At 51.6% G+C, this 24,727-nt stretch overlaps 10 protein-coding genes across 10 annotated transcripts; 5 read left to right on the top strand and 5 right to left on the bottom strand.

Annotated features, from left to right (window-relative positions):
• Nucleotides 1-24: 24 nt before the first annotated feature.
• On the top strand, nt 25-448 carry N7473_005429 (uncharacterized protein; the record flags this gene model as incomplete). The annotated part of the gene is made up of 2 exons (XM_057151369.1): nt 25-78; nt 185-448. 2 exons carry the CDS (start codon nt 25-27, stop codon nt 446-448), a joined length of 318 nt encoding a protein of 105 aa, XP_057009174.1.
• A 769-nt stretch (nt 449-1,217) lies between these two features.
• N7473_005430 (serine palmitoyltransferase small subunit family protein) lies at nt 1,218-1,654 on the bottom strand (the record flags this gene model as incomplete). Its single annotated transcript, XM_057151370.1, has 2 exons — nt 1,218-1,471; nt 1,537-1,654. The coding sequence occupies 2 exons, from the start codon at nt 1,652-1,654 to the stop codon at nt 1,218-1,220; spliced, it is 372 nt and encodes a 123-aa protein (XP_057009175.1).
• Nucleotides 1,655-3,280: 1,626 nt separating this feature from the next.
• N7473_005431 (peptide chain release factor family protein) lies at nt 3,281-3,929 on the top strand (the record flags this gene model as incomplete). The annotated part of the gene is made up of 2 exons (XM_057151371.1): nt 3,281-3,490; nt 3,558-3,929. 2 exons carry the CDS (start codon nt 3,281-3,283, stop codon nt 3,927-3,929), a joined length of 582 nt encoding a protein of 193 aa, XP_057009176.1.
• Nucleotides 3,930-4,238: 309 nt separating this feature from the next.
• N7473_005432 (uncharacterized protein) lies at nt 4,239-7,576 on the bottom strand (the record flags this gene model as incomplete). Its single annotated transcript, XM_057151372.1, has 8 exons — nt 4,239-4,680; nt 4,736-4,915; nt 4,974-5,277; nt 5,330-5,412; nt 5,468-6,792; nt 6,899-7,069; nt 7,138-7,448; nt 7,516-7,576. 8 exons carry the CDS (start codon nt 7,574-7,576, stop codon nt 4,239-4,241), a joined length of 2,877 nt encoding a protein of 958 aa, XP_057009177.1.
• A 920-nt stretch (nt 7,577-8,496) lies between these two features.
• On the top strand, nt 8,497-13,233 carry N7473_005433 (putative GTPase activating protein (Tsc2); the record flags this gene model as incomplete). Its single annotated transcript, XM_057151373.1, has 1 exon — nt 8,497-13,233. The coding sequence occupies one exon, from the start codon at nt 8,497-8,499 to the stop codon at nt 13,231-13,233; it is 4,737 nt and encodes a 1,578-aa protein (XP_057009178.1).
• Nucleotides 13,234-13,593: 360 nt separating this feature from the next.
• On the bottom strand, nt 13,594-14,679 carry N7473_005434 (uncharacterized protein). Its single transcript, XM_057151374.1, has 2 exons — nt 14,473-14,679; nt 13,594-14,416 (listed from the first exon to the last, which is right to left on the bottom strand). The coding sequence occupies exons 1-2, from the start codon at nt 14,638-14,640 to the stop codon at nt 14,120-14,122; spliced, it is 465 nt and encodes a 154-aa protein (XP_057009179.1). The 5' UTR covers nt 14,641-14,679; the 3' UTR covers nt 13,594-14,119.
• Nucleotides 14,680-14,858: 179 nt separating this feature from the next.
• On the top strand, nt 14,859-18,517 carry N7473_005435 (ATP-dependent RNA helicase ECM16; the record flags this gene model as incomplete). The annotated part of the gene is made up of 2 exons (XM_057151375.1): nt 14,859-15,062; nt 15,116-18,517. The coding sequence occupies 2 exons, from the start codon at nt 14,859-14,861 to the stop codon at nt 18,515-18,517; spliced, it is 3,606 nt and encodes a 1,201-aa protein (XP_057009180.1).
• Nucleotides 18,518-18,807: 290 nt separating this feature from the next.
• Nucleotides 18,808-19,473, bottom strand: cwc21 (U2-type spliceosomal complex subunit CWC21; the record flags this gene model as incomplete). Its single annotated transcript, XM_057151376.1, has 1 exon — nt 18,808-19,473. One exon carries the CDS (start codon nt 19,471-19,473, stop codon nt 18,808-18,810), a length of 666 nt encoding a protein of 221 aa, XP_057009181.1.
• A 1,473-nt stretch (nt 19,474-20,946) lies between these two features.
• N7473_005437 (mRNA-binding protein PUF3) lies at nt 20,947-23,792 on the bottom strand (the record flags this gene model as incomplete). Its single annotated transcript, XM_057151377.1, has 3 exons — nt 20,947-23,471; nt 23,540-23,696; nt 23,751-23,792. The coding sequence occupies 3 exons, from the start codon at nt 23,790-23,792 to the stop codon at nt 20,947-20,949; spliced, it is 2,724 nt and encodes a 907-aa protein (XP_057009182.1).
• Nucleotides 23,793-24,290: 498 nt separating this feature from the next.
• N7473_005438 (uncharacterized protein) lies at nt 24,291-24,614 on the top strand (the record flags this gene model as incomplete). Its single annotated transcript, XM_057151378.1, has 1 exon — nt 24,291-24,614. One exon carries the CDS (start codon nt 24,291-24,293, stop codon nt 24,612-24,614), a length of 324 nt encoding a protein of 107 aa, XP_057009183.1.
• Nucleotides 24,615-24,727: the final 113 nt, after the last annotated feature.

Raw genomic sequence — 24,727 nt, forward strand, 5'->3', positions numbered from 1 at the left:
TTGTTGAATATCCCATCTTTCGACATGATCCCAAACATCCTCCGCCGCCTTCAGGGCGGAAACCTAGAAGTTTTCAAGGTAAGTCCCGCGCTCATGCAAAACCCGCTCGTGTTCAATGAATGGCCCAATATCTACCCATTCTCATCTCCATCGTTTGAATCCGTACTCACCGTTTCTCTTCCAGTTCGGCATGTACGTCCTCTTCCCCATCGGCTGGATGTACTACTTCGGCACAAACCTCGACGACCGCTTCAACGTCAAGAACTTCTGGCCCACGGCCGAGCAATCACATAAGATCCCTCTGGACAAGGAAGAGATTGATAAAGAGCTAGCACGCATGCGCATGGTGGACACCCTCCGACGAGAGAGGCAGCAAAAGGAGCAAGCTGCATTGGCAGCTCAGGCACAGGCTCAACCGGAGGCACAGCAGTCGCAGGCCGGACAATGAGGGAAGGTATCTTCATACGAGATGGGAGATAAAAAGGGGGTAGACTTGCAGACGCTAGAAAGGGCTGATCGGACTATGGTATCCGTTTGCGCGTGGAGAGCCTGCGCACCCGCGCCGCCATGATTGGCACGGCATATGTGGCAGTCGCACCCATGAGAGGGACGAGTGATTTTTGTACAACAATACTCTGCTCTGGGCATATTGGGCGTTTATACGGGTTTTGGGATTACTAAGTTTTCACTCGGGGATTCAATGTATCATTTCTTTGACGTCTTCATGGTGTTTAAATTACATTACATATTACCGGCCATTGTAGCCTCGTTCAGTATAGGCATTATCTCGCCAACAGGAAAATAAGGTGTGCACATAAAAAAAGCCTCTTTGTCCAAGATAGACCATCCATGTCCATGGGCTGGCTTCTGCCCATTGTCTCCAACCAAGGACTGTTTGGGTAACACAGAAGGATATCAATTAATGATAAATATCTGCACTCGGCAAAGCGTGTCTATCAATGCGACGGCCAGTAACGAATATCAGGCGGAATGATCGGATGAATCCGGCTAGAAGTTAATGGCGAGGCTTCGTAATGCATGGTCCCTCGGACAAGAAGACACGAGAATCGAATAGGGGAAAACAAGAAAAAACGCCGAGGATGCGCCAGCCGGCCAAAGCAAAGGCATTAGATCGTAATCCTTACTCATGCCGGTCTTCAAGAGAATTCATATTCTCTTCCAACTCCCCAAACTCCCGGGGTAACACTATTCACATGTTACAGTTCAGCGAGGTGCTGTGTCGTAGTAGCAGCGGCAGCTGCCGTCTTCGCGGTCTCATAGACAACCTCGAGACTCTGTGTGGCGGCATCGCCGAAGACGGAGCCCATTGAAGAAGTGAGACGAGTGGAGATGAAGGGCCGCTCTCCAGCCCAGTAGTAGTAGAGGTGACCGTAGATGGAGCGGAGGTGGTCCGGGAGGTAGATGTAGATGCCGGTGGCGATCATGGTGATCAGGGTAAGGAGAAGGGAGTCTGTTTGAAACGAAGTGTTAGTGTCAATGGTTACGAGCAAAACGTCCGTCACGGGGGTTACGTACTGAAGATGAATTTTTCGGTCGGGGTGAGCATGTAGATGGCAAAGGTCACCTCATACTGGTAGATCTTTAGGCGCACCCAGCGCACGAAGTTGGTAAGGATCCAGAGGAAGAAAGCCATGGCTGTTGTCAAAAAAGGTGCCTGGTGTTTTCGACGGTGTCGCAGAAGAGATTTATCAGGGCTGTTCGGCCTAGTTGACTTTTTCTCCGGTTCAATCGAAGATAGAAGACGTTCAATGGGGTAGAGATTGAACGGGCGCGTAGGATATGGTCGGCTGCGGTGACAGCGTTGCTCGTCTTGAGATCGCACGAATGGCCCCCTGGTCAGACGTTGGCGCAAGCAGAGACGGAGTGATGGGCTTGGCACACGGGGTCGGTCTCCTCGGATGGCCGATAAGCTTCAGATGGAGTCGTCTAGCCTCGATGGTCCACCAGGACTGCAGAAGGCCGTTTGGCGGTTGGGAGTGAGGAGCAATTGATGGTCAAAGGGGAACTCTATGCGACCATAGTGTTTGGAAGACAGTCAGAATGGATGTACGACTAGCCCTGGCGTGATCGACAGGCTTCGGTGACTGCTGGGGAAGGCCGATGATTGTGGGGACGTGGCGGCTTAGGTGCTCCTATTGGGAGGAAGTGGAGGAGAGAAGTTGGCTGAGTCGAGGGACACGCGAGGACAAGAGCGACCGAAGTCTCCGTGGTCAAGGGGAAATTAGGATGGAAAGAAAGATAGGATGGGCGTGAGCGACCGTAAAAGAGGCAATTCAGTTAAGCGTTTAGGATTGAAGGTTGTGAAGTCTGGAGCTCAAACGGGAAAAAAATCCATTAAACTCTTGTCTCCTTTTTGGCACTGTGACTTCACCACCTTTCGGCCATGCACAAAGTCCACTTTGTTTCAGATGCGAACCTGTCAACTAGGGTCTCGTATACTCGTATGTATTGTTCTATCCAATCCAGCCGAGTTCCTTATTTGGTCTTCACCTATCCTTGCCAGTCAATGTCTACGGTTTGTCCCACTGGGTGTACGTCAACCTGGTCCCGTTCCGGCTATGGCATATACTCAGCCCGTATCCTGACCCAGCCGGCGGTGTTCACTCATCAATTCCGCCGACGGGCCTCGGAAGCAAACGAAGCCGATGAAGCCGATAATTAGGCTGCAATTATATACTGAGAAGATTACTGGAAGTTCCAATCACTCGCGAAGATGGGCTAAACCGATTCTATTAACAATTATATGCTGTAGTTGGCCGTGACCATAACCTCGAGGTATACTGAAGGCCTTATATGCAAGCATTATCCTTGATTGGGTGATTAACTCGACACGAATTGATTGAGGAAAGCTCTTTCTCTCAGCAAGTAGCTAGGATGTTCTATTTCTAGGGAAAACCTAATCATTCAGCGCAAACTTTGTGCCTCAAGTGGAGTATACATGGGCATCCCTAGGCTTCACATTGTACCAAATTTATCCGACAGACCGCATACATGCCCAATCTGACCGGAACACAAATCTATGCCTTTCAAGCACCAGCAATCCCAAGAATAAAGCCATATCTCCGCTTACATCAGTGAATCTTAAGCCTTCTGTCCCAAAAAGACAAAGAGACAAGAAGAAGCACCCGTGAACCCCCGGAGCTTATCGTGTATGTGCTTATCGGCCGTTCTTATCGATTATCTTATCGGCTATCATCGAAGCTATTCGCGAACCCATCACCACAGTATCACTCTTCTTTAACTCACAAATTCAACCACAATGCTCAAACCACACAGCTGGCCCCGGATATCCCTGGGATCCTCAAACCCTAATACATATATCTCCCTTTATACATCACTCCTACCAAACCGCCCCTTTACCACAACACCCATCCTCCCCGCCAAACCCCTCCCACCCCGACTCAAGATCAACGATGCCGACCTGACAATATCCTACCTAAAAGGCACCGGACCCGGTGGCCAGAAGATTGTATGCCAAACACTGCCCCAAATATATCCTCCTCAATATCTCAAACCATCTCTCTAACAGCGCATAGAACAAAACCAACTCCGCCGTTCAAATCATCCACGCACCCTCCGGCATCGTCGTAAAATGTCAAGCAACGCGATCACGCTCGCAAAACGAGAAGATTGCGCGATCACTGTTGGCGGATAAAGTTGAGGCACAGGAAAAGGGTGATCAGAGTCGTGTGGCGCTCAAAGCTGAGGCGGCGAGGAAGAAGAAGGCTAGTAAAGTGAAGAAGGCGAGGAGGAAGTATCGGGATTTGGATTTGGAGAAGGGGGGTGAAGAGGGAGCAAGTGGGGATTTGGAGGGGGAGGAAGTGGATGTGGAAGGAGAGGATGGAGACGTGAATGTTGAAGAACGGAAAGCCGAGAATGGCTCGTCAGAGAAAGGTCTGTCGACGTGAGCTCCGGTGGCTAATCATATCTGGCGTATTTTGTACAACATTACTCGGGGATGAGGCGTTCAGGCATCTTGTATACTACAGACAACAAACAGCTTTTAATCTCTTGCAAATACACATTGAACATATCCTATCAGATTGATGAGGGAACAACAGCCCACCCATGTAGAGATTCATCATTGCATCCACGCCATCCCCCAGCTTCTGGGCAGATTGACGCGTAGTTCAAATGTCAACTTTTCATCTTTTTCTTACGAACAAAGGTAAATCATTACTGCAAAACGCATGCCTTCACCACCCAATCTAAGACACCTAGGAAATGTAACTTCCAAGAACTGCCTTGGCCTGGTCATCAAGACGCTGCTGGGCAAACTGTGAAACCCGGCCGCCATGCTTCTTGTCCGCCTCCTTTAGGTAAGAGCCCACCCAGGCCTTGAGATCACCACCAGTCTCGGGCCACGGGTCCTTCGGCTGCATACGGATGGTGTTCAGCGCGGTGAAGCCAACGCCGAAGGACATCTCCTCGGCATCAATCTCAATGAGGTCGTCCTTGCGGACAACCTCAGGGGGAAGCTCAAGAAGCTTGAGAAGAGTGTTGCAGGTCAACGCCCAACCCTTGACATACGTGATGGCAAAGGCCTCCGAGTTGGCAATGGTCTTGGTAAGGGAGATGACTGCAGTCTTGCGGTCCAGGGGACGCGCCAGTTTCTGAGTATCCGCGAGGACGAGCCCGATATAAACACCTTTGAAGAGGCTGGCGAAATACTGGTCAGAATTATACGTATGTGGAAACAACAGGATCAACTTACTCTGGCTGTATCTTTTCACAGATCTGCTGGATGGTGTCTGGATTGTATCCCTTGTCATCATGAGCAGTCAGGAAGTGGTAGAACCGGACGAATCGAAGCGACAAGTTTTCGGTCTTGGAGTTTTGCAGACGTTGAAGAATAATCTGCATGATCTGGATGAAGTAGGGCTCCAGAGCGGCACTAGATAACACTGTTAGTCCCATGGCCCATGTTAGATACCGGCAATAGGGTCACTTACGGTGGGAAAGTGGCAACCACCGACTCCAGCAGATCGAAGCCATAGCCCTCGTTGGCCTTGGTCGACAGCAGCTTCTGGAAGATACCCAGAATAGGCTCAACCTGGTTGTGCTCGATAATGTACTGCGATCCACGGGGAATAATCGAGGATAGCAGGCGAACAAGCGCAGGAATGTTGCCTCGAGACTCCCACATGACTGGCATCAAGATAGGTGCGATCAATTCCTGGTAGTAGGTAGGCAGAGTTGCAGAGGGGTTGGCCTCGAGCAGAGCCGCGAAAAGCTGGAACACGTAGGGCATGAATTCTGTGATACGAGGTTAGCAGCATGACCAACACGTGTCTGACTATAAACTTACCTTGCACGTCGTTCTGGAGGATACCAGCAAATGGAGTATACAGAGCCTGCTCGAGCTTGCTGGGGTTGGCGGGGGCGGAGAATCTGAACGAGTAAGCCTCTTGACCAAGAAAACTTCTGTCGGAATGTAGAATCTCACCGGATGAAAGCACCCATAGCTTCAAAGTGGTAGTAGTAGAACTTCGGATTACTGGGGTTAGTACGGATGATATCCGTGATGTTGATCAAGCGGTTCAACACGACATCTGTGAAAGGAACGACACCATCACGGATGACGACCAGGACCCGCATGACACAGCGCATCAGGAATTCATTCTCCTGCACCTTCTCGGGGGCTGGGTCCCGTTGGATCAGTTGGAAGATGTGCTCCAGGAGTTCCTTGGACAAAGGGGTGATCTCGGTAGGAGGAATGACGGGCTGTCCCTGAGCGTCACTGAGGAAGAGAGCTCGCTCCACGGCAATCGCAGCATATGTGTAGACAACATAGTTCTCAGAAGCCAGATGCTTCACCAACACCGGAAGCACCTGCTGCCACTGCTCCTTGGTGATTATACTACGGAAGTTGTAAAGGTACTTGATAGCATCGACCTTGAGGATTGGGTGGACTCCGTCATCGGAAATAAGATCCGCAGCAAGGTGCTGCTGGAAGAAGTCGGTGATGCTGACCAGGTTGTTCGTAGCAGTGACACCGTGTGTAGAAGTGGCAACACCCTTAGCGGCAATCGCAGAGAACAGGTAGGTCGCCGTGTCCTTGGACTTCCAGTTTGAGGCGGGGTCCTTGGCATACTCGGCTAGGTAGTGCTCAGTGTACTTAAGAGTCACCTTGGTCACAGATTCCTCAAACTTCTCAGCCAGTCGTCGGAGGAAGTCCGTTGCAGCGCGCCGCCTCGTCTCACTGTCAGATCCTTCCAGATCCCGACGGATGAACTCAATAGGCTCGTCTTCAAACAGCTCCTCGTCCGATTCGCGTAGGCTCACGTTGGGCAGGATGACCTTTTCAATGATCTGGCCCAGAGTCTCCTCGGCCTGGAACGAGCCAGCATGCTCGGGCATGCTAGCAACCGAGGTCAAGAAGTGGAGTGCACGGCTGACGAGAATGTCATACTTTGTCTCTTGGCCAATAGTTGTCAAGAAGCTCCACGAGCTCTGGATGAACTGTCCGACATGAGGACCGAATGCATCCAAGTACTTCTGGACGTACAGAGTCAGACCCTCAAAGATACCGGCACGGACATACTCCAACGAGCCAGCCTCCGTCTCATCGTCGGTGTGCAGTAGTTGGTTGTCATATGTGAGGTACTTGAGAAGGATCTGTGCAATCGCGCCGATGTTGTCTTCGAACATAGGAGGAAGATCATGGCACGAGAGGTCGTAGAACAACTTGATCATCAAAGTCAGCTGGTTGTAACCTTGTGTCAAGTTTTCCTTGTTGGACTTGTTTTGTTCGAGATAAGTATCGAGGCCCTATGGAGAGAGTTATCATTAACAAACCGCTTATGCTTAGCTGTCTCCCATCTATGGTAGAGGAAGAGCGACAAAGATAGACTGAAGGAAAGTGTATGTGAATTACCTCGAACAGAGCCAGGAACGGAGTGCCAAACTTCCCAAGGACATGGTTGATTTCCAGATACAGCTCATTTGACTGGTAAAGAGGGCGCCAGCGCTTGAAAATCGAGTGCGCCACTTGCAACACACCAATGTTGACCGTAGGGTTAGACGGATCGAGCTTCGAAACGAGGTCCTATGGAACAGAAAAAACAAAGGTTAGCCATACTATCTTACGACAGATTGGTACTCATAGCCACTTACATCAACAAGAGTGTCCCATCGCTCCCAGAAATCACTATCGGCGATCGCGCTGACAGCCTCGCCCAATTGACTTTGAATCGAGGGAGGGACCGAGATCATCAGGTTGATCAGCTCGCGCTTGATTGTTTCCACCTCATTTTGCGGCAGCTTCCAGTGTCCATCTTCATTGGTCCAGTTGCGCTTGACAAAGTTCTTGAAGCAAAGGGCGCTAGCAAGGCGAATGTTGCTGGGAGATGAATCGGATGCAGAGATTTGGAGAAGCTGTAGCGAAAAGCCCGGTTTTTGTTCTTCCTGTCGTAGGGCAGCCTCGGCTGATTCAATCCCAATAAGTCATTAGATAGATTCTTCATCACTTTCTCCACGGATTCAAACACGTACCTTCCTTGTTCCGGTGTGGATCCAAGCTTGCCTCCAACAGAGCTCCAAGAGCCTCCGCCATTTTCACCGGTATGTGGGGTGTCAACAAGAGCGAGGGGTAACGGTTTCAAAGAAGGGAATCGAGATAGAGGATCCAAGTAAGGACTGACGAGAGAGGTCACCAGAGAGAGAAGGTGGTGTGGAAATTAGATTTAGCCTTAAATGGGAGCCAGGACAAAGCAGAGCTCAAACGGCAACGATCATAATAAATAGTGAAGGCGGCGTCGCTGAGATAATTGTACGGGCAGCCCACTGCGTCAACACACTAACCCCAATATGGTTAGTCCGTCACATGCTCTCTCTCCTTGATACCTTGATGCCTTGCTGCCTTAGGTCCATGGTGCCTGAGGCTCCAGGACAAGCACCAGCTTCCTTACCGCCTCCTTATTACCCCCCACTTTTGACTTTTCCTTGTAATTTTCTGCCACGGGATAAAGGCGGAGTGGTCACATCATAGGCCCTCAGGTGACTTAGGCTGGAATAACCTCATTGCCCGGTGATCTCTCTACTCTTGTTACCCCGATTGTCATCCCTTGTCTTCAGCATCTCGCTCTTTGCGGTCTCAACACCTATATAAAGCTAGTGATACCCACGCTCCGGTCCCGTCCGTCACTGAAACGACACTCCTGATCCCGCTTTGACGCGGACTAACTGAAGGTGTACTTTTGTCACAGCTCCGCCACACGCTGTGTCAGGATCTGAATGTGCACAATCGCCGCGGTCCTCTAGGAGTGGCCTTTCTCGTAAAGACCTCTTTTCAACCTATCTGAGTAAAGGTCAGTCAGTATCTTTGTGGGTGGGCCCTACCGATGGCACTAGCTCCGCCGTCCTGATAGCCCTATCCGTGACTCAGGTGACGTTTGCTGGCCCATACTGACTTGACTTTATGATAAAGGCACCCCCCACAGTCTTGACCTGAATTTTTCTACCGTAATCAGGCGGATGTCTCCCGACGATGCTCCACCAGCACCCCACCACAAGCCCTCGTCCTCTAGCTTCGCGGATGTTTTCAAGACGTTAGGCGTTGGTCGTCCAAAATCGCATTCTCCCGTATCTCTGCAAGACAGTAGCAGTGACTCTCAATCTCATACGACAGATAGCCGAGGAACCACCAATCGACTGATCCTCGGACTCGAAGCTATGCATCGCGGAAGTGTGGTCTCGAGCTCCTCGGATGCGCCTCACGGGCCTGACTTCGAGTCTTCTTTGCGGATTCTATCTCAAAAGCAGAACTTGAATCATGCCATTGAGGAGGCGGACTTGGTGTCGAGAACCTTGTCTTGGTTTACCCCTGAGCAATCCGTGGCGTTGTGGGAGGCCGCGGAGCCTCTGCTTCACCATGAAAGCTCCAGTGATGCCCAGAAAGTCGGTGCCAAATTGCTGGAGACAATCGCTTCCCGCCAAGACCTGTCTCCCACTGCTAGGCGCATGATCTTTGAATCGATCGCATCGCCAACCGAGAGTGAGGTGATTGCCGCCCGAGTCCAGTCACTGATCGCTTTGTCAGACCATGGCAGAAAGCTGGATTTCACCAACACCTCTATTCTTCACATCATTTCATCGTGGATTGTCCCGCTTTACATGACTATTGCGACAACACGCTCCAAATTAAAGAAGGGGAAAGCGCTGAAACCCAACGAGCTTGTTCAAGATGAAGCAATTCTAGGGGATCTCTTCCAATTCGCGGTAGATCTTATCACTCTCCAGCGCAAGTCGCCAACGTCAGAGGAAATTGAGATGCTTCTCACAGAAACATTCACGATCTGCAAGAAGACCAGCGTTGCCACTGATATCAAGAACTCGCTGGCCGTTTTCGACGCCGTGATTATGTATTCCAGTGTCCCTGATGCAAGCTTTGTTCCTCTTTTAGAAGTTCTCTGCAGCATTCATGCCTCAGTCAAAGCCCTTTCTGGGCCGACATCCCGGGCCGTACGCAGCCTGGCAAAGTCACCAAAGCAGGAGGAAATGGTGACGACTCTCCATGATTTTTTGAGAGAATCATGTGCCGAAGACTCTCCGCGGAATCTGAACGTGCACCGGGGAGCTCTCTACATCTTCTCTGACCTTGCTCGAGCCTACGGTCAGGGTGGAATGCCTGAAATTTCCTTCGACCAATTGGTTGACTCTCTTACGGTCATTGCTCAGAAAGATGACGGCCGAGTTGATGCTGATATTCTGGACTTGTGCTTGAACATGCTGGAGAGTGATTATAGCCGTGTCTCTCTCGCTTATGGATGGACGCAGTTTATTGATCTCCTTCTTCTTTGCTCCCGGAGAATATACGAGGACTATGACGACCCGATTGGCTCTCCAACTAGCCCGCAGCAGTCGCATCTCAAGAACGCACACGATGATGTCAAGTCGCATATTCTTGCAAATATCATCCGGATAACGTCCGTTCTGGAATCTCTTTGGGACCAGCTCACTAAAGAACAAAAGCAACAGTCGGTTCGGTTCTTGGCAAAGAATCATCAACACATCGATCATTCTCAGTCAGAACTCATTATCAACATGATGAGAGAAGACACACTTTGCCATCCTTCTGAGGGGTCCAACTGGGTGCAACACTGCCGAGAGATCATCGAACGCTTTATTCAGCCTCGAAAGCAGTCATCAGACATTCGCATTCTAGCCCTAGACACGCTCAAAGAGGCTCTTGCAGGTAACGAGCACTTACTCTTTTCTGAAGAGTACGGCTTGTTGGATCTTCTACTCGCAGACTTTTCTGCTGAGCATGATCTGCTGTTTTTGGAGTCGCTCGTTTCATTCATCACGGACCCCGCTATCCACTCCAACGACGATGAAGGGTTCAAGCGTCTCATTGACACCATTGCGAGGCCAATGGAGAGAGATCCGTCGAAGGATGAGCCCCGTGAGACATCGCCAAGCTATGCTCCGCGTCGTACATCCACAAGCGTCTTGGAGTTGTCGATGGGGAATGTCTGCGCGGTCGGTCTAGTCAAGATGATGATCCGTGCTTTAAATGCCTCCGCCGCCAAATCCATCGTCATTTTCGAGGCCTTGCTGCAGATCGCACAGTCCCCTGACCGCCCAGCGGACGCTCGCCTGACTGTCTTGAAGCTACTTTTCCGGCTTCGATGTGACTCGCTCGGGGCTATTACCGTGGTCTCAACCTCGGAGAATGACTTCTTAATGAACGTCCTAGGACGAAATGTCGACGTAACCTCAATGCTGCATCCGAGCAGTGAGAGCCCCATCAGAGACCTCCCCCAGCAGGATAATCTGATTCCCTCCATGGGGCCCAAAATTCCAGCGAAAGAACTTCCTGCGGGGTTCCTTTCCAAGTCAAGCCCTCGGGGCTCGATTTCGGCCCGTGGATCAAAGTTGACACCTCCCGTCTGGACCTATTCCCAACCACAAGTTCTTCCAGAGCAGCCATCTGAAAAGTCTAGTCCGTTCGTCTTTGCTCACACCCAGAAAAATGGCGCTTCGTCTCCCGCTGATTCCACACCGACACTGATGGGTGTCCTGAAAGTGAACATGTGGGTTGAGTGTGTGATCTCCCTTCTTCAGCGAGAGACCGACTGGGACGTCTATAGTTACGTTCTCACGCACCTCGGGCCTCAGCTTAGCAACAAGGAGTTCTTCAGCAACACTATTCCTCAGATCAAACTTCTACGGAGCATTCTGTGCGACCAGGTCAAGAACGAGAGTTTCCACGAGCCACCTGCCCTAACTGGTTTGAAGAAAAGCGATGTGGCGGCTTGTATCTTTGATACACTCTGTATGCTAGTCAGCTATCACGAGCACTTTGCTAAAAGTGAAGAGGATGACTTGGTACGAGCGTTCATGCTTGGAATTATCGGTTCTTGGGGTGCTACATCCCGTGGATGCATTCAGGCGCTTTCACTTTGCTGTCATGAAATCCCAATGTCGGTGACTAAATCGTTGACGAACATTCTCGACAAAATGTCAAAGGTTATCACCATGTCCAACATTGCCGTCCACATCTTGGAGTTTTTGGCTTTGCTCGCACGTCTGCCAGATGTCTACGTCAATCTCCGCGAGGAGGAAATTCGCACCGTGTTTGGCATTTGCATTCGGTTTTTGCAGACATCGAGAGAGCAAGAACAACGCCAAAAGGCATCTGAGTCACCCACTGCACGAGCTTCCCAACAGCCGCAGTCGAGACATAGCGGCGGTGCTCGAGAAATTGCCGCGGGCCCAACGGAAGCAACTGAAGCCCCTGCACACGATGCCATGTCCAAGTACATCATGACTCTCACATACAGTGTCATGGTATTCTGGTATCTGTCTCTGAAGCTTCAAGATCGGCCAAAGCATGTCAATTGGATCACCAGCAGACTCATCTTCCACGATGAACATGGCAAGGAAGTAGTCGAGGAACAAAGCCAGGTTTTCATCGATCTGATGCAACGTGTGGCCTTTTCGGATCTGGGAGAAACCATCCCGTACGAGACTTTCCCGCCGACCCCAGAGGACGGCCCTGTATCTAAGAAATCATGGGTCGTGGGCATGAGTATTGTCACTGTTGAGACCGCCGGTATCTCTGGACTGACCCAGCTCGCGAAGCGCCAGGCGTCAGGAACGACATACTCCATGTATCAACAGCGAACAGCGCCTGTTCTACCGCACCAGGCTCCTGCAACTCCGGATGCTCACCTGCATTCCGATGCGACGCGCACAGCTGTTTTGCCCAGCCACATCATGCTCCAACTCACAGCCACCGCCTTCCCTACTCCAACAGTGATGCAACCTATCCCGGTTCCTGAAGATGACATTACCAGGCGAGCGATCACCAACTTTGATCGCACCGACATTGTCGATGGTCACCGAATTGGAGTCGTCTATCTTGACAACGGTCAGAGCAAAGAGGCTGAAATCCTTGCAAACACTGGTGGTTCCCCAGACTATGAACACTTCCTGTCTGGTCTTGGAACGAAGGTTTCTCTTCGGAACGCTCAGTTCAATACCCAGGGACTTTATGCTGACACTGACGGCGAGGCAACTTACGCCTGGCGTGATCGGGTGACTGAGATCGTTTACCACGTCGCTACAATGATGCCCACGAACTTTGACCATGATCCCAACTGCATCAATAAGAAGCGAAATCTCGGGAATAACTTTGTCACCATCGTCTTCAACCGTTCCAACCTGCCTTTCAACTTTGACACAATACCTTCCGAGTTCAATTCTATCAACATCGTGATCACCCCTTGCAGTCGTATTGCCTACGATGAGTCTGGAGCCTCAATTGGTGAAACAGATCCTGACAAGCAATACTACACTGTGAGAGTCATGAGCAAGCCCGGCTACCCTGACGTATCGCCTGCTGCGACTCCGAAGGTCATCTCGGGTAAGAATCTGGCTCCTTTCGTGCGGATTCTCGCTCTAAACGCATCTGTCTTCTCTCTGGTCTGGAACAACAAGGGTGGTGAGCATGCCTCATCCTGGCGCACTCGTCTTCGCGAAATCAAGAAAGTTCGTGAGAGGGCCCTAGCCGCCCAGGCCCAGAGTGCCGCCGAGGCCGCTGAAGGCGCATACCCCGGCCAACGTCGCAACACGAAGCCCAACATTTTCTCCGAAGAACTGCCGACTCGTACTGCTCCGGTGCAAACCGACTTTGCCGCAGAGTGGAATGCAGCATCTGGAACGAACATTTGTCAGAACCTAGACTTTTCTCGCTGGAGCCGCTGAGCATCCCTTCTGGTTTGAGCCAGAAATATCATGTCCTTTCACTATTCTTATCCTTTTATGACTACATCTCTTTTCTGTCCCCTCCCCTCTCACTACTCCTTGAAAAATTCTCACCCCCAAAAACTGAAACGACAGCAACCTCGAATGACCACCTCCTACCGACACGATTTTATGTACATCAATTTGCTCTTTCTTTTGTGCAGCCCGCGGCATTTGTGAATACCCCCTCCGCGCTAAAAGTTTTGTGCTTGTTTTGTATCCCGTTCTGTTTTCTCCTACCTTGGTGTGGGGATGGTAGTACGGGGTTTTCATGTTTCTTTCGATAGTAGCTGGCAATAACAATGTCTCCATGTACGATGAAAGCATTCATCATTATTATACAATTTTTTATTGCGTTTGTTTTTATGGTTTGCTTAACGTGAGATAGAGAATTAAGCCATAGTAGCTGACTTTGAAGGCATATTAATTGCGATTATGAATTATCTGGACATTCTCCACTTGGCCTAAAGGGTGGCGCTTAGGCTAGCCAGAGTCAGTCTCGGGAGCCTTCGTGGTTTCGAGAATTGATGGCAAGTCGTTAGGACAAGTGTACCGCCAATGCCAGGCCTGTAATCTGCACGATTCCGTCGGCATCGTTCCCCTGTGTACATCCTTGATGTGGTGCCATAAGCTCATAAAATTTGATGCACTAGTTCAAGGATTAAACCCCGTTTGCAAGCCGGGAGATGAATTTCTCGGGCTGCTTGTAAACATAGCCACGGGTGTGTCTGTCTCCAGCAGATAATTCATTTGCTGTGCAGACTATAGACGAGATTCGTGTCGAACGTAGATCAACAGTTGAAAGTTGAAACTCTCGATCGTTCGTTGTGTGGCGAGGAGAGCAAGATTAGATGCATTGCAAAACAAGGTCGACAATTGCAAAGAAGGAGTCTCTGTCTGAAGCGGCGGCGCGGAGTCCTAGACCAACAACCAAAAGGCGCTTTTCGGCAGGCGACTTGGTCGCAATAGCACTGCCAATTTGACGCGCAAGTAATTGCCCAATCGTATCCCGTCCAGCACCATGACCGCCCAGAATCGATGTTGCTGTCAAGGTGCTGAGGGGCAATAGACTGTCCTCCGTGCTCTCGGAGAAAGTATGCATGCCATCGGTCCCTGGGTTCGTATTTCCAAGTGGCACATGAAGCTATGAAAGGTTAAAAAAAATCGAAAGCTCTAAGAATGACTATACTTCAAACGTACCCAATGAGATAGTCGGCCCTCTTGAGAGATAGTGAGCATGATCTTATCACTAAAGTTCATGACCATGACGTCTGTTTTGACCCCTTCCACAATCCCAGCCACCTGTTTGGTAGCAGCAGGAAATGGAAGGTCAAGAGATCCTTGCAGTGTATCCTCAAGAGAAGCCATTATTTCATATGTTTGAGATGGGTAGTGTACAGCTTTGGCATGCGGAGTGTTGATCTTCTACGTCGACGGAGGCGGTGAACTGTTCCCCACAGTCAATTCTGGCAGAATCACACCGCCCTTCGACTGTCCTCGATTTTTTTTCCCGTGAGTGCAAGCAACAACAGCTCAGTCCACATTTCTTGGAATCCTTTCCCTATTTTGTGGTAGGGTTTTTCAAGATGCCCAAATTCGTCCCCCGGCAGCGGAAACAAAAGCACCGGCGCCAAGAGACGACAAGTGCGCCGGTCGACACCAACATTGCGGAGCTTGCGCCGGTCTCGAAAGATGAGAAAGAAGCGCGGAGGCAGAAGCTGCGAGATGAGCTGCGCGATCAGCATGCCAATGTCTCCTCCAAGAAGCAGAAGCGTTTGGACAAATACATTGTACGTCGAAAGTTTGAAGTCTCCGAACTCGACAATTCTAACGATTTATGCAGGAAAACAAACTCAAGAAAGAAGAGAACGTAGAGCTTCTGAAGAAGCTTGCCCAAGCGAACGTCGACACCTCCGCACTTCAGACATCGAGGGATTTGGGGAAGCGCAAGAGGCAGGATGCCAGAGCTCCCGTTACGGCTCCTGCGCACGCCTCCACACCTGGAGACGACTCGGACCACTCTGATCTCGAGTGGCAGGATCCAACAGCATCTATATCGGCACCGAAGCCCCAAATACCCCAAGGACCCGTTGGAAGTGGATTAAAGCGCCCTCTCGAACTTGGACCGGATGGTTTCCCAGTTATCAAAAAACGGAAGCGTTCGGGCAAGTCGAAGCCCGTACCTACACCTGCGCCTGAGCCCTCCTGGGAAGGTTTCGGATCAGATGGCGAGGATGCGAGCGAAGATGAGGAGAAAGTTGATTCCGACAACTCAGAGCCCGAGTCCGACATTGAAGATGATTCCGATGCCCAGGATTCTGGTGATGCTTCTGAGGCCTCATCCGAAGGTTCTTCTGACGAGGAGGAAGATTCGGATGACGACTCGGAGGAGGATGACGAGAAAGTCGAAGAGAATGATCGTCGCATCAAGCCCCGAGAGTCGGCGTTCAAATCTTGGGCTGTACAACAAATCAATGAGGCCATAGGGTTCAAACCCACCGAAGGCCCAGTGATTCATGACTCAGTACAACACGCATTCGCGCCGCCCAGGAAAGAGCCCCAAAACACTGTTGAAATGGAGGAGCCTCTTCCGCGGGAACTTGAAGTCACTACTGGAAACCCCTTCCGCAAGGCTTTTAGCGTTCCCGTCGAGCGTTCCGAAGAAATCCAGACAGCTCGTCTTGGACTTCCGGTTGTCGGCGAGGAACAGAAGATTATGGAGGCTATCTACAACAACTCCGTCATTGTCATTTGGGGTGCCACTGGTAGCGGAAAGACTACTCAGCTTCCTCAGTTCTTGTTTGAAGCTGGTTTTGGCAATCCAGATAGCCCGAACCCGGGCCTCATTGGTGTCACTCAGCCCCGTCGAGTGGCCGCCGTGAGTATGGCAAACCGTGTCTCCCAGGAATTGGGTCAGTATTCGGACCAAGTCTCGTATCAGATTCGATTTGAGACCACAGTGTCCAAGAAGACCGCCATCAAGTTCATGACAGACGGTATTTTGCTCCGAGAGATTGCCGATGACTTTGCCCTGCGAAAGTACTCTATTCTCATTATTGATGAGGCTCACGAACGCAGCGTTAACACGGATATTCTGATTGGAATGGTCAGCCGTATTGTGGATTTGCGCAAGTCAATGAGCGAGGAAGACCCGTCTGTTAAACCGTTGAAGGTGATCATCATGTCTGCCACCCTTCGTATTTCGGACTTTACAGAGAACCCAAGCCTGTTCCGCGAAGGTCCTCCTCCATTGGTCCAAGCCGAGGGTCGTCAGTACCCTGTGACTGTTCACTTCGCTCGTCGGACCCAGCGCGACTATGTGGAAGAAGCTTTCCGCAAGGTTTCCCGAGGTCATAGGAAGCTTCCAGCTGGTGGAATGCTCGTCTTCTTGACTGGTCAGAATGAAATCCGACTGTTGTCGAAGAAGCTCAAGCAGGCATTCAAACCAACACAGCGTATCGATACAACACAGGCTAGGGTCCAGATTTCTGCCAATGACGCACCTCTTGAGGCAGAAGACTTGGAGCTTGGTGGCATGGAGATGGACAATATAGGAGATGAGGAGGATGATCTCGAAATTATGGGGCTGGACGAGCCAGAGGACGATGAGGACTTTGACCTCGGTGAAGACGCCATGGACTCTTCAACCAAGGTGCACGTTCTGCCGTTATACTCGCAACTGCCAACCAAAGAGCAGATGAAGGTGTTTGAGGCACCACCAGAAAACTCGCGCCTGATCATTCTTGCGACCAACGTCGCAGAAACGTCTCTTACCATCCCTGGCATCAAGTATGTGTTCGACTGTGGACGATCAAAAGAGAAGCAGTACGATCTTTCCACTGGTGTCCAAAACTTCCAAATCGGCTGGATCAGCAAGGCCAGCGCAAATCAGCGTGCTGGTCGTGCTGGTCGAACGGGGCCTGGTCATTGTTATCGACTATATTCCTCGGCAGTCTACGAGGCTGACTTTGCTGATTACACTGACCCCGAGATCCTCCGCACGCCCATTGAAGGAGTCGTTCTCCAGATGAAGAGCATGGGTCTACACAATGTTATCAACTTCCCCTTCCCTACACCCCCAAGCCGACAAGGCCTCGCCAAAGCAGAGAAGCTGCTCAAGCATCTTGGTGCCCTCACTGGTAGCGGGCAAGTCACCCAGATTGGCCGTCGTCTCTCCACATACCCTCTCTCCCCTCGCTTCGGTAAGATGCTATACATCGGCCACCAGCATGGCTGCATGCCCTATGTCATCGCCCTCGTCGCAGCCCTGGCAGTCGGCGACCTCTTCGTCGCCGAGAACCAACTACCTGGCAATGAGGCCATGTTTTCCCAGAGCAAGAAGCCCGAGTCAGATTCGGACACCAGTGACTCGGAAGACGAGAAGAAAGTCTACACCAATGCTGACCGTCTCGAAGAAACCGAGCGCGAACAAAGGTCAAAGGATTTCGCCCGTGTTCATCGACTGCTTAGCAAACACGACGACACCAGCGATGCACTCAAGTACCTCTCAGCTATCTGCGCCTATGCGTACGCACCGGATGGCGAGTCCTTCTGCGAACAGATGTTCCTGCGTGCCAAAGCCTTCAAAGAAGCATCCCAGCTACGACACCAACTCTCTGATATCGTACGCTCCAATAACCCAGGCCTCCTTGGCGCCTATTCAGCCAAGCTGCCAGAACCCACACCCAAGCAACTCAAAGCGCTCAAGCAAATTGTCACCGCCGGATTCATCGACAACGTCGCCATCCGCGCGGACTTAGCCCCCGTGCCACCGGAAAATCCTCGTGCGCCTCGCCGCGCCATCGACGTGCCATATCTTACACTCTTCCGCTCACGCGACCGTCACGCAGACGACATTGCTGAACGTGCAGTCTTTGTACACCCTACCTCGGTTCTGGCCAAGCTCACGCCAAAGGAAATGCCACCATACATTGTATACTCGCATCTGCAACAGTCAGCGGCAGCGCCACTCTCGGGCCAGACACCCAAGATCCGCATGTTCCCGCTCGTGGCGCCTAGTGGCCTGCAACTCGCGGCTATTGCCCATGACACGCCGCTTATCGAGTACGGCAAGCCTGTGGGTAAGACGGAGCTTTTGGAGGGCATTCCGCAGCGCAGGTCTTGTTGGGTTGTGCCGGCGCTGGTGGGTGATTCTGGGAGTACGGGGTGGCCGTTGCCGGCGAAGAAGGTGGTGCAGAGGAAGGATCCTAAGGAGGGATGGGTGATTGAGAAGTTTGTGGCATGATCATTATCATTTGCATAGTGTTTTATTTGTCTCTTGTAAGGTCGGGGATTGTTATTGATGGGAGGCTTTATGATATCCACTTGGTATTAGGCCGTGTGGCCAAAATGTATACAAGCATTCATGACAGATTTGAAGCTCATATGAATCATTCAATGTACAAAAGTAAATCTGGTAGCACTAAAGCAGCCTTTCCCCCAAAAAGAAGACAAGGAACTCCGTTCCAAAACGCCATCCGGAATTTTCAAGACCAACCCAACCTTGGAAGTGCATCAACAAGATTCCTCCTCCATCTAGTCTCGTCGTCTCTCAAAACGCCGAGTACTACTAATCTCCCCCGTCTCCCGATCCTCCCGAATCCCCAACGCCCTCCTCAACCTCTCACTCTCCTCAATCTTCGCCTCCGCAAGCTCATGCACCTGATAAGACTTGTACTGCCTCCGATCCCTAGGTGCAGCCTTCTTCCCACGCGCAGCACCACCCTCCGTCTCAGCCTCCATCTCCTTCACAAGGCGCTGCCGTAGCACCTCACACCTTTCATCAATCTCCTCCTCGGTAAGAACGCGCTCGCCCTCTCCTTCACCCTCCTCCTCTTCATCCTCTTCTCCATCCTCTCTATCCTCCCTATCCTCCTTCACAGCCTTAGACTTACCGCCCTTCTTGCCTTTGCCCTTACTCTTCGCCAACGCCTCCTCAATCCGCTCATTAGCCTCCTCCAACCGCTCCCGCTCTTCCATGACGGTAACTTCAATTGCGCGCCGGCGGTCATGCTCGAGGATTTGCTTGTCCGGGAGTCGTTGTTTGAAGGCGCGGTCGGTGGGGGCGCCGTTGGCGCCGCTGACGGGTGGATAGGGTGCGCCGAAGCCGGCGGCGCGGGGTTTCAGGAAGGCGCCGTTGCGTTGGACGTAGCCTGATGTTCCGCTGCCGCGGGGTGTGGAGAGGCCGACGTTGGAGGACATTTTGGATGTGTGGGTGTGAGGGTGCGTGGTGAGGAGAGTTGCTTGATGGTGTGAGCTAGCTGGTGGGTTTCTTTTGCCCCCGCTGGTTCTTGGTTTGAGGTTGGTTGCTCTTGATTTGGGATGGGTTGGTGGCAAATTTGTGGTATGGTAATTTTGGTGGATAGACTCAGTCCTGCTGAAAGCTTCACTGGTTCGCCAGAGGAAATGTAGTATGTGGTTTGGTCTCGAAAGAAAGTTGAGGTTGAGGTTGAGATTCACAGTTTATCCGCGATCTTATCAAGATGTCACGTGAGTCTGCCATTCTCCATTCATACAGCGACAGTCCAGCCATGACAGGATGCGATACTACCCAGTCTTGTAATTGAATGGCTACTGGAAGGGCTTTTTGGATAATTCGAATAATTATCCAAACTTTTTTATTGCGGATCATCTAGACAGTCTACTACTAAAGAGCTAAAAAGACAAAGGTTGGCTGCGAGAGTAATTTAATATTGGTAATACATCAGCCACTGAGAGCAAATTATCAACAGAGCAGAAATAAAAGATGACCCAGATTCAGGCATAAGCAACACTTTCCATTGCAAGTGAAGTCTGTATACCGAACAAGCAAAGTAAGAAATAACACCCACGTCCGATATGTGTGACATCTTGGGATAAGATAGATCGAAGACACCACAGAGTGACATAAATAGATACCGTGCCATGCAAGAAACAAGATAAGAAATTAACAAAACACACAAAGAAGAAAAAAAACACACAGAAGATAATAAAAAAATAAGCAGTGATTCACTCCGGTATTTCCATTTCCGTTTCCATTTCCCTTTGATAGCAAGCTCCTTTTCCATGTCATATGCCGAAGATCGTGAAGAGAAAAAGAAGAAAATAAAGCGAAGAGGGCGAGAAGACAAGAGGATCTGAAATGATATGTTCGAATCCGTTTCTCGTGTCCGTGAAAGATTCGAGTGACCTTTGCATTCCCCCGAAATGGAAAACACACACGTAGACGCCGGTGCCAGGTAGATCGATCCCCGAGATTCGCGCCGTGGAGTGAGAAGCATTGACAGTGACAATGGCAAGGAAGAGAGGTGCAGAGTTGGAGACAAAAAAAAAAAAAAACACCACCCTCATAAGAAATAAAAGATAATGAACAGGTTTGAACCACATCACACGAAGTAAAAAATAAACCGGTTCCGAGATCAACACATGAAGATGATAACAGGATAACAATGAAGCGGGATCCCCTTGATTGTTGCGCCGTCGAGCCATGGTTGATAAGGATAGTCAGTGAAAGACACAGTCCCGGTAGATTGATATTAATATATCCGGTCGAGAATCTCCATCCCTGTATGTATACGCCGATATTAATGAAGAAGCAGAAAGGCTCGAGTTTTTGGAGGAGATCAGTGATTAGAACAGATTATGTTGGCGCGAGCGACGTCGGGGAAGAGTGTGCAAGGAATTGGTGCAAGCACTTTAGTGACCATCGACCGGGACGGGGACGCCGGTGCTGCCCGTCTCGGGACTCGAAACCGAGGTCACTGTGCTTTTGCAAAGCCCCTTTGACTCGAAAGAGTCGTCGACGGTGCTCTGGTTTTCCGTCGGGGGCGGGGTGGGTGGCGCAGTGCCCACAAAGGGAGCCTGAGGCTGCTCCATAGCCGGGATGGTGCGCTTCAAGGGCTGCGGGGAGGATTTGTGAGAGTTCGGGGGTGTGGTGGAGGTAGTGTGTGGCAGCGGGCCAGCAGTTGGCGAGTTGGGGTCGAAGATGAGCTTCTCGATGGCCACAATCTGCTTTCCGTAGCTGAACTTCTTCAGCTGGCTCAGCAAGGGCTTGATCTGCTCAATCAGGGCTTCGCGCTCGGCGCCCTTCAGCTGGCCAAGCACCTTTTGAATGACATAGTTGCCATACTGGTCGCGCATCAAGCCGAGAAGCGGGCTCTCACCACGCTCGTTGGGCGAAGTCAGGGTGGAGATGATGTTGTGGCGCTGCTCTTCGTCGCCAAACTCAATGCTCTTCTCTACCACGTTGCTGGCAAACTTGTGCTTGGAGTATGCCAGCAACTGCGACATGACAATCTGGATCATACGGTCACGGTCCTTGGCATCGCCATTCTCGATGACATGCTGGATCACGTAGTTCCCGAACTGATCAGGGATCAGACTCGAGGTGCACGCATGCAGCTCGGCGAGGATGGATTCCCGATCAGCCTCTTCGCAGTGTTCCAGCATCCGTTGGATGACCCGGCAGCCGTAGGGGTGCGCAGCGTGGCGGTTCACCTGACCCCGGAAGGCATTGATGATGAACTGCACATACTGAGATGGCACACGCTCGATAGCCTTCTGAATGACATGGTTACCATTCTGGTCTCGCACGCATTTCAGGACGTGATTCTCCAACTCCTTCACCATGGCAGCCTGTTGGTCGGTGAGGATGTGCTCCAAGGCCTTTTGCACGACACGGCAGCCGTACATCTGAGTTGATAGAGCAAGCACATGTCCACGCATCTGGTTAGCGAGGATTTTCTTTTGGCTCTGGTTGCCATGCTCAAAGAGCTTCTGCACCACGTAGTTGCCGAAGACATCGGTCATCAACTGCAAGGAGTTTGGTTGGATCTCGCGGAAGACCTGCTCCTTCTCATCGCTGTTGGCGGTCTCCAGCTTCTGCTGGATGAAGCGTGAGCCATGCTGGTCACCACTAAACTCTACCACATGGTTGTAGATGTCCTTCAACTCATAACGCTTGTTGCCCTTGCTGTTAGCACGGAACTCCTCAAGCAATGGGCTGCGAACAACCTGTGCAGGGTCCTCACGGCCTGCGCGGGCCAAAGCGGCAGGAGGGAATGAGCCGAGATGGGCCATGGGGTAGAGACCCTGCAAGGCGTTCAATCGTGCAGCGTGGAAGTTCTGGTACTCATATGACTGAGCAGTCTGCATCCGTTGAAGCGAATTAGCCTGGGCCGGAACGAACTCCTGATCGTGGAAGCCTCGCAGTCTGCGCTCAAAGGTCATCTCATCGCCCACACGGCCACCAGTTGAGTTGCGATACTGGGCAGCACCGCCAACCCCAGCATACAGGGGGCTATCCATGCGAGCATATTCAGAGGGAGAGATTGATCCGGTCTCACCTCCCCGAGACCGTGCCTGATAGGCGAGGTGCACATCTTGAGCACTTTCAGCCCCGTAGCCGACGAGTGCTTGGTAGCCAGCATCCTCGTTGGTCTGATATTTGCCACGGGGAATGGATCCGTCAAATGATGCATGGGGCATGAAGGAGGGACGTTGAGCACCAGCCTGGTTAGTGTATCCACTCTCACTTACTTGCAGCTTATTGAAACCGCCGGTAAGATCAATGGAGCCACTGCCATAGCGACCCTCGACACTGTGGTTGTCGGAGTAGAAAGAGGGGTGGGCCGAATGAGCTGGCCGTTGAGGGACGTAAGAGGTCGAATTGTGAGACATGTGAGAGAGCCCACTACGTGTCTGAGGAGGGGACATGTTGTCGGGAATTCCAGAAGCCAGGGATCCCATCCCCATCGAGGCGGCCATCTCGTCCGGGCGAGAGCTGGTTGGGAAGGTTGCTCCTACGGGGCTGCCGCCGAGGCCAGAAGAGCTCATCTGTCGACGTCCGTCACCATTTCGGAGACCAGGGAAGGCGTTAAACGACATGCCATCTCCCGACGGCGATACGCCCTCAGATCCAGAGTTCAGGTAGGGTCGGTGACTCGCAGTGCCAGTGGAGGTACCGATACCAGTAGTGCGGGGCAGCGAGAAGTAGGAGGATTCGCCAGCGTCGTTAAGAGCCGGGGCACTCCGATCATTCGCACGAGTCTGGACCGGCGAGGTGGCCATACCACTTCGGTTCTGGCTCATGGACAGGGACGAGGTGTTCACGGTACTCCACGGCAGGTTGGGGCGTCCAGCCCAGCCATCTGATTCCGACGTCGACAGCAATGAACCCGAGCCTGACTTTCCTTCAAACGCAGCATCGCCGATGTTTTGATCTGCACTTGATCAGCAAAAGATCTTCAACCCCCTCGCAAACTCAAATTCATCACCAGGCGGTACATACCATCCCCGAATCCATTTCCTAAGTTGGAGTCACCCCAGATGTTGTTCCAGTTGGGCTTACCAGCAACGAAGCTCTTCCCCACACTGTTGTTGTGTGATCCGCGAGCGCGGTCATTGTTCATCCCGGATGAACTCATGTTGGAGCGGTTCGATCGTACCTGTAGGCTCGCGGTCAATGCTTGCCTCACATTCCATGCATCGCCATCACTCACGTTGTGTACCCCAGTTGCATTGGCGGCCATCGTGGAAGCCATTCCCAGAAAAGCAGTCCGACGAGGGGGAATCAAATATGTACTCGTGCGAGGCGGTCGACAGGATTTGGACACAATTCGAAGTGTCTAGATCCTCAATCACAAGACTGAGAGTATTCGGATGTCGACCAGTAGTTGCAGCGGGCACCAGGCACCAGGAACGGCGTACACGAAGTGATTTAAGACTGGAAGGTAAAGCCCTTGTTAGCGTGGGTTCGGGTTGTGGTCATCGCGTGAAGGAGCTTGCGACATGACTTTCTCCTCACAGAGAGCAGACAGGGTCGGTCCAGGACGAAGAGGGGGGGGGAGACTCACCAAAGGAGGGGACAGAAGGGGATCAGCGGAAGTGAGAGGAGACAAGAGATCGCGATTCTCAGTTTGTGTGCTCCAGGTTTCACACTTCACTGCGGTCTTCTTCTCAGGAGTCACGAGCCCAGGACATGTACAGAGGAGACACGAGTGAGAGAGCAGGGTGGAAGGAGAGAAGGTGAGAGGATGAAGATGAAGGAGGAAAAGAGAGCGAGGGAGAATTGGCTGAAGGGAGCAACGAGAGGATCAGAAATGCGGGAAGCAAGACGAGCAGGGCCAGTGAAGATGCAAGGCGACAAAGAATTGGAAACGATGAAAATCTCCCCTTCGTTTGTCGGTGCAGCAGTAGCTGTGGCAGGACAGGACCCAGCAGTTAGAGGCAATGGAAGAGGCGTCGCGACGTTACTCTGCTCCGTGCATGCTCCAGGAATCTCCCAGCTTGCCGATCGTCCTCATGTGCCTTGTGGAGAGGCGATCCCCGAGAATGAACGGGCGGTTTGGGAGTGGGGACAGTGAAGACCCTTAAACCCTTAGAGAGAGATTCGCGCAAGGGGTGGCGGAGATAGCGTAGGGAGGGATGGGGGTTGGTTGGAGGGGGATAATGGGGGTTGGTGGTTGAGTGGAGAGAG

This window comes from Penicillium subrubescens (assembly GCF_028828155.1).
Source record: "Penicillium subrubescens strain IBT 31985 chromosome Unknown utg000004l_segment0_segment0, whole genome shotgun sequence".
Classification (NCBI taxonomy): Eukaryota; Fungi; Ascomycota; class Eurotiomycetes; order Eurotiales; family Aspergillaceae; genus Penicillium; species Penicillium subrubescens.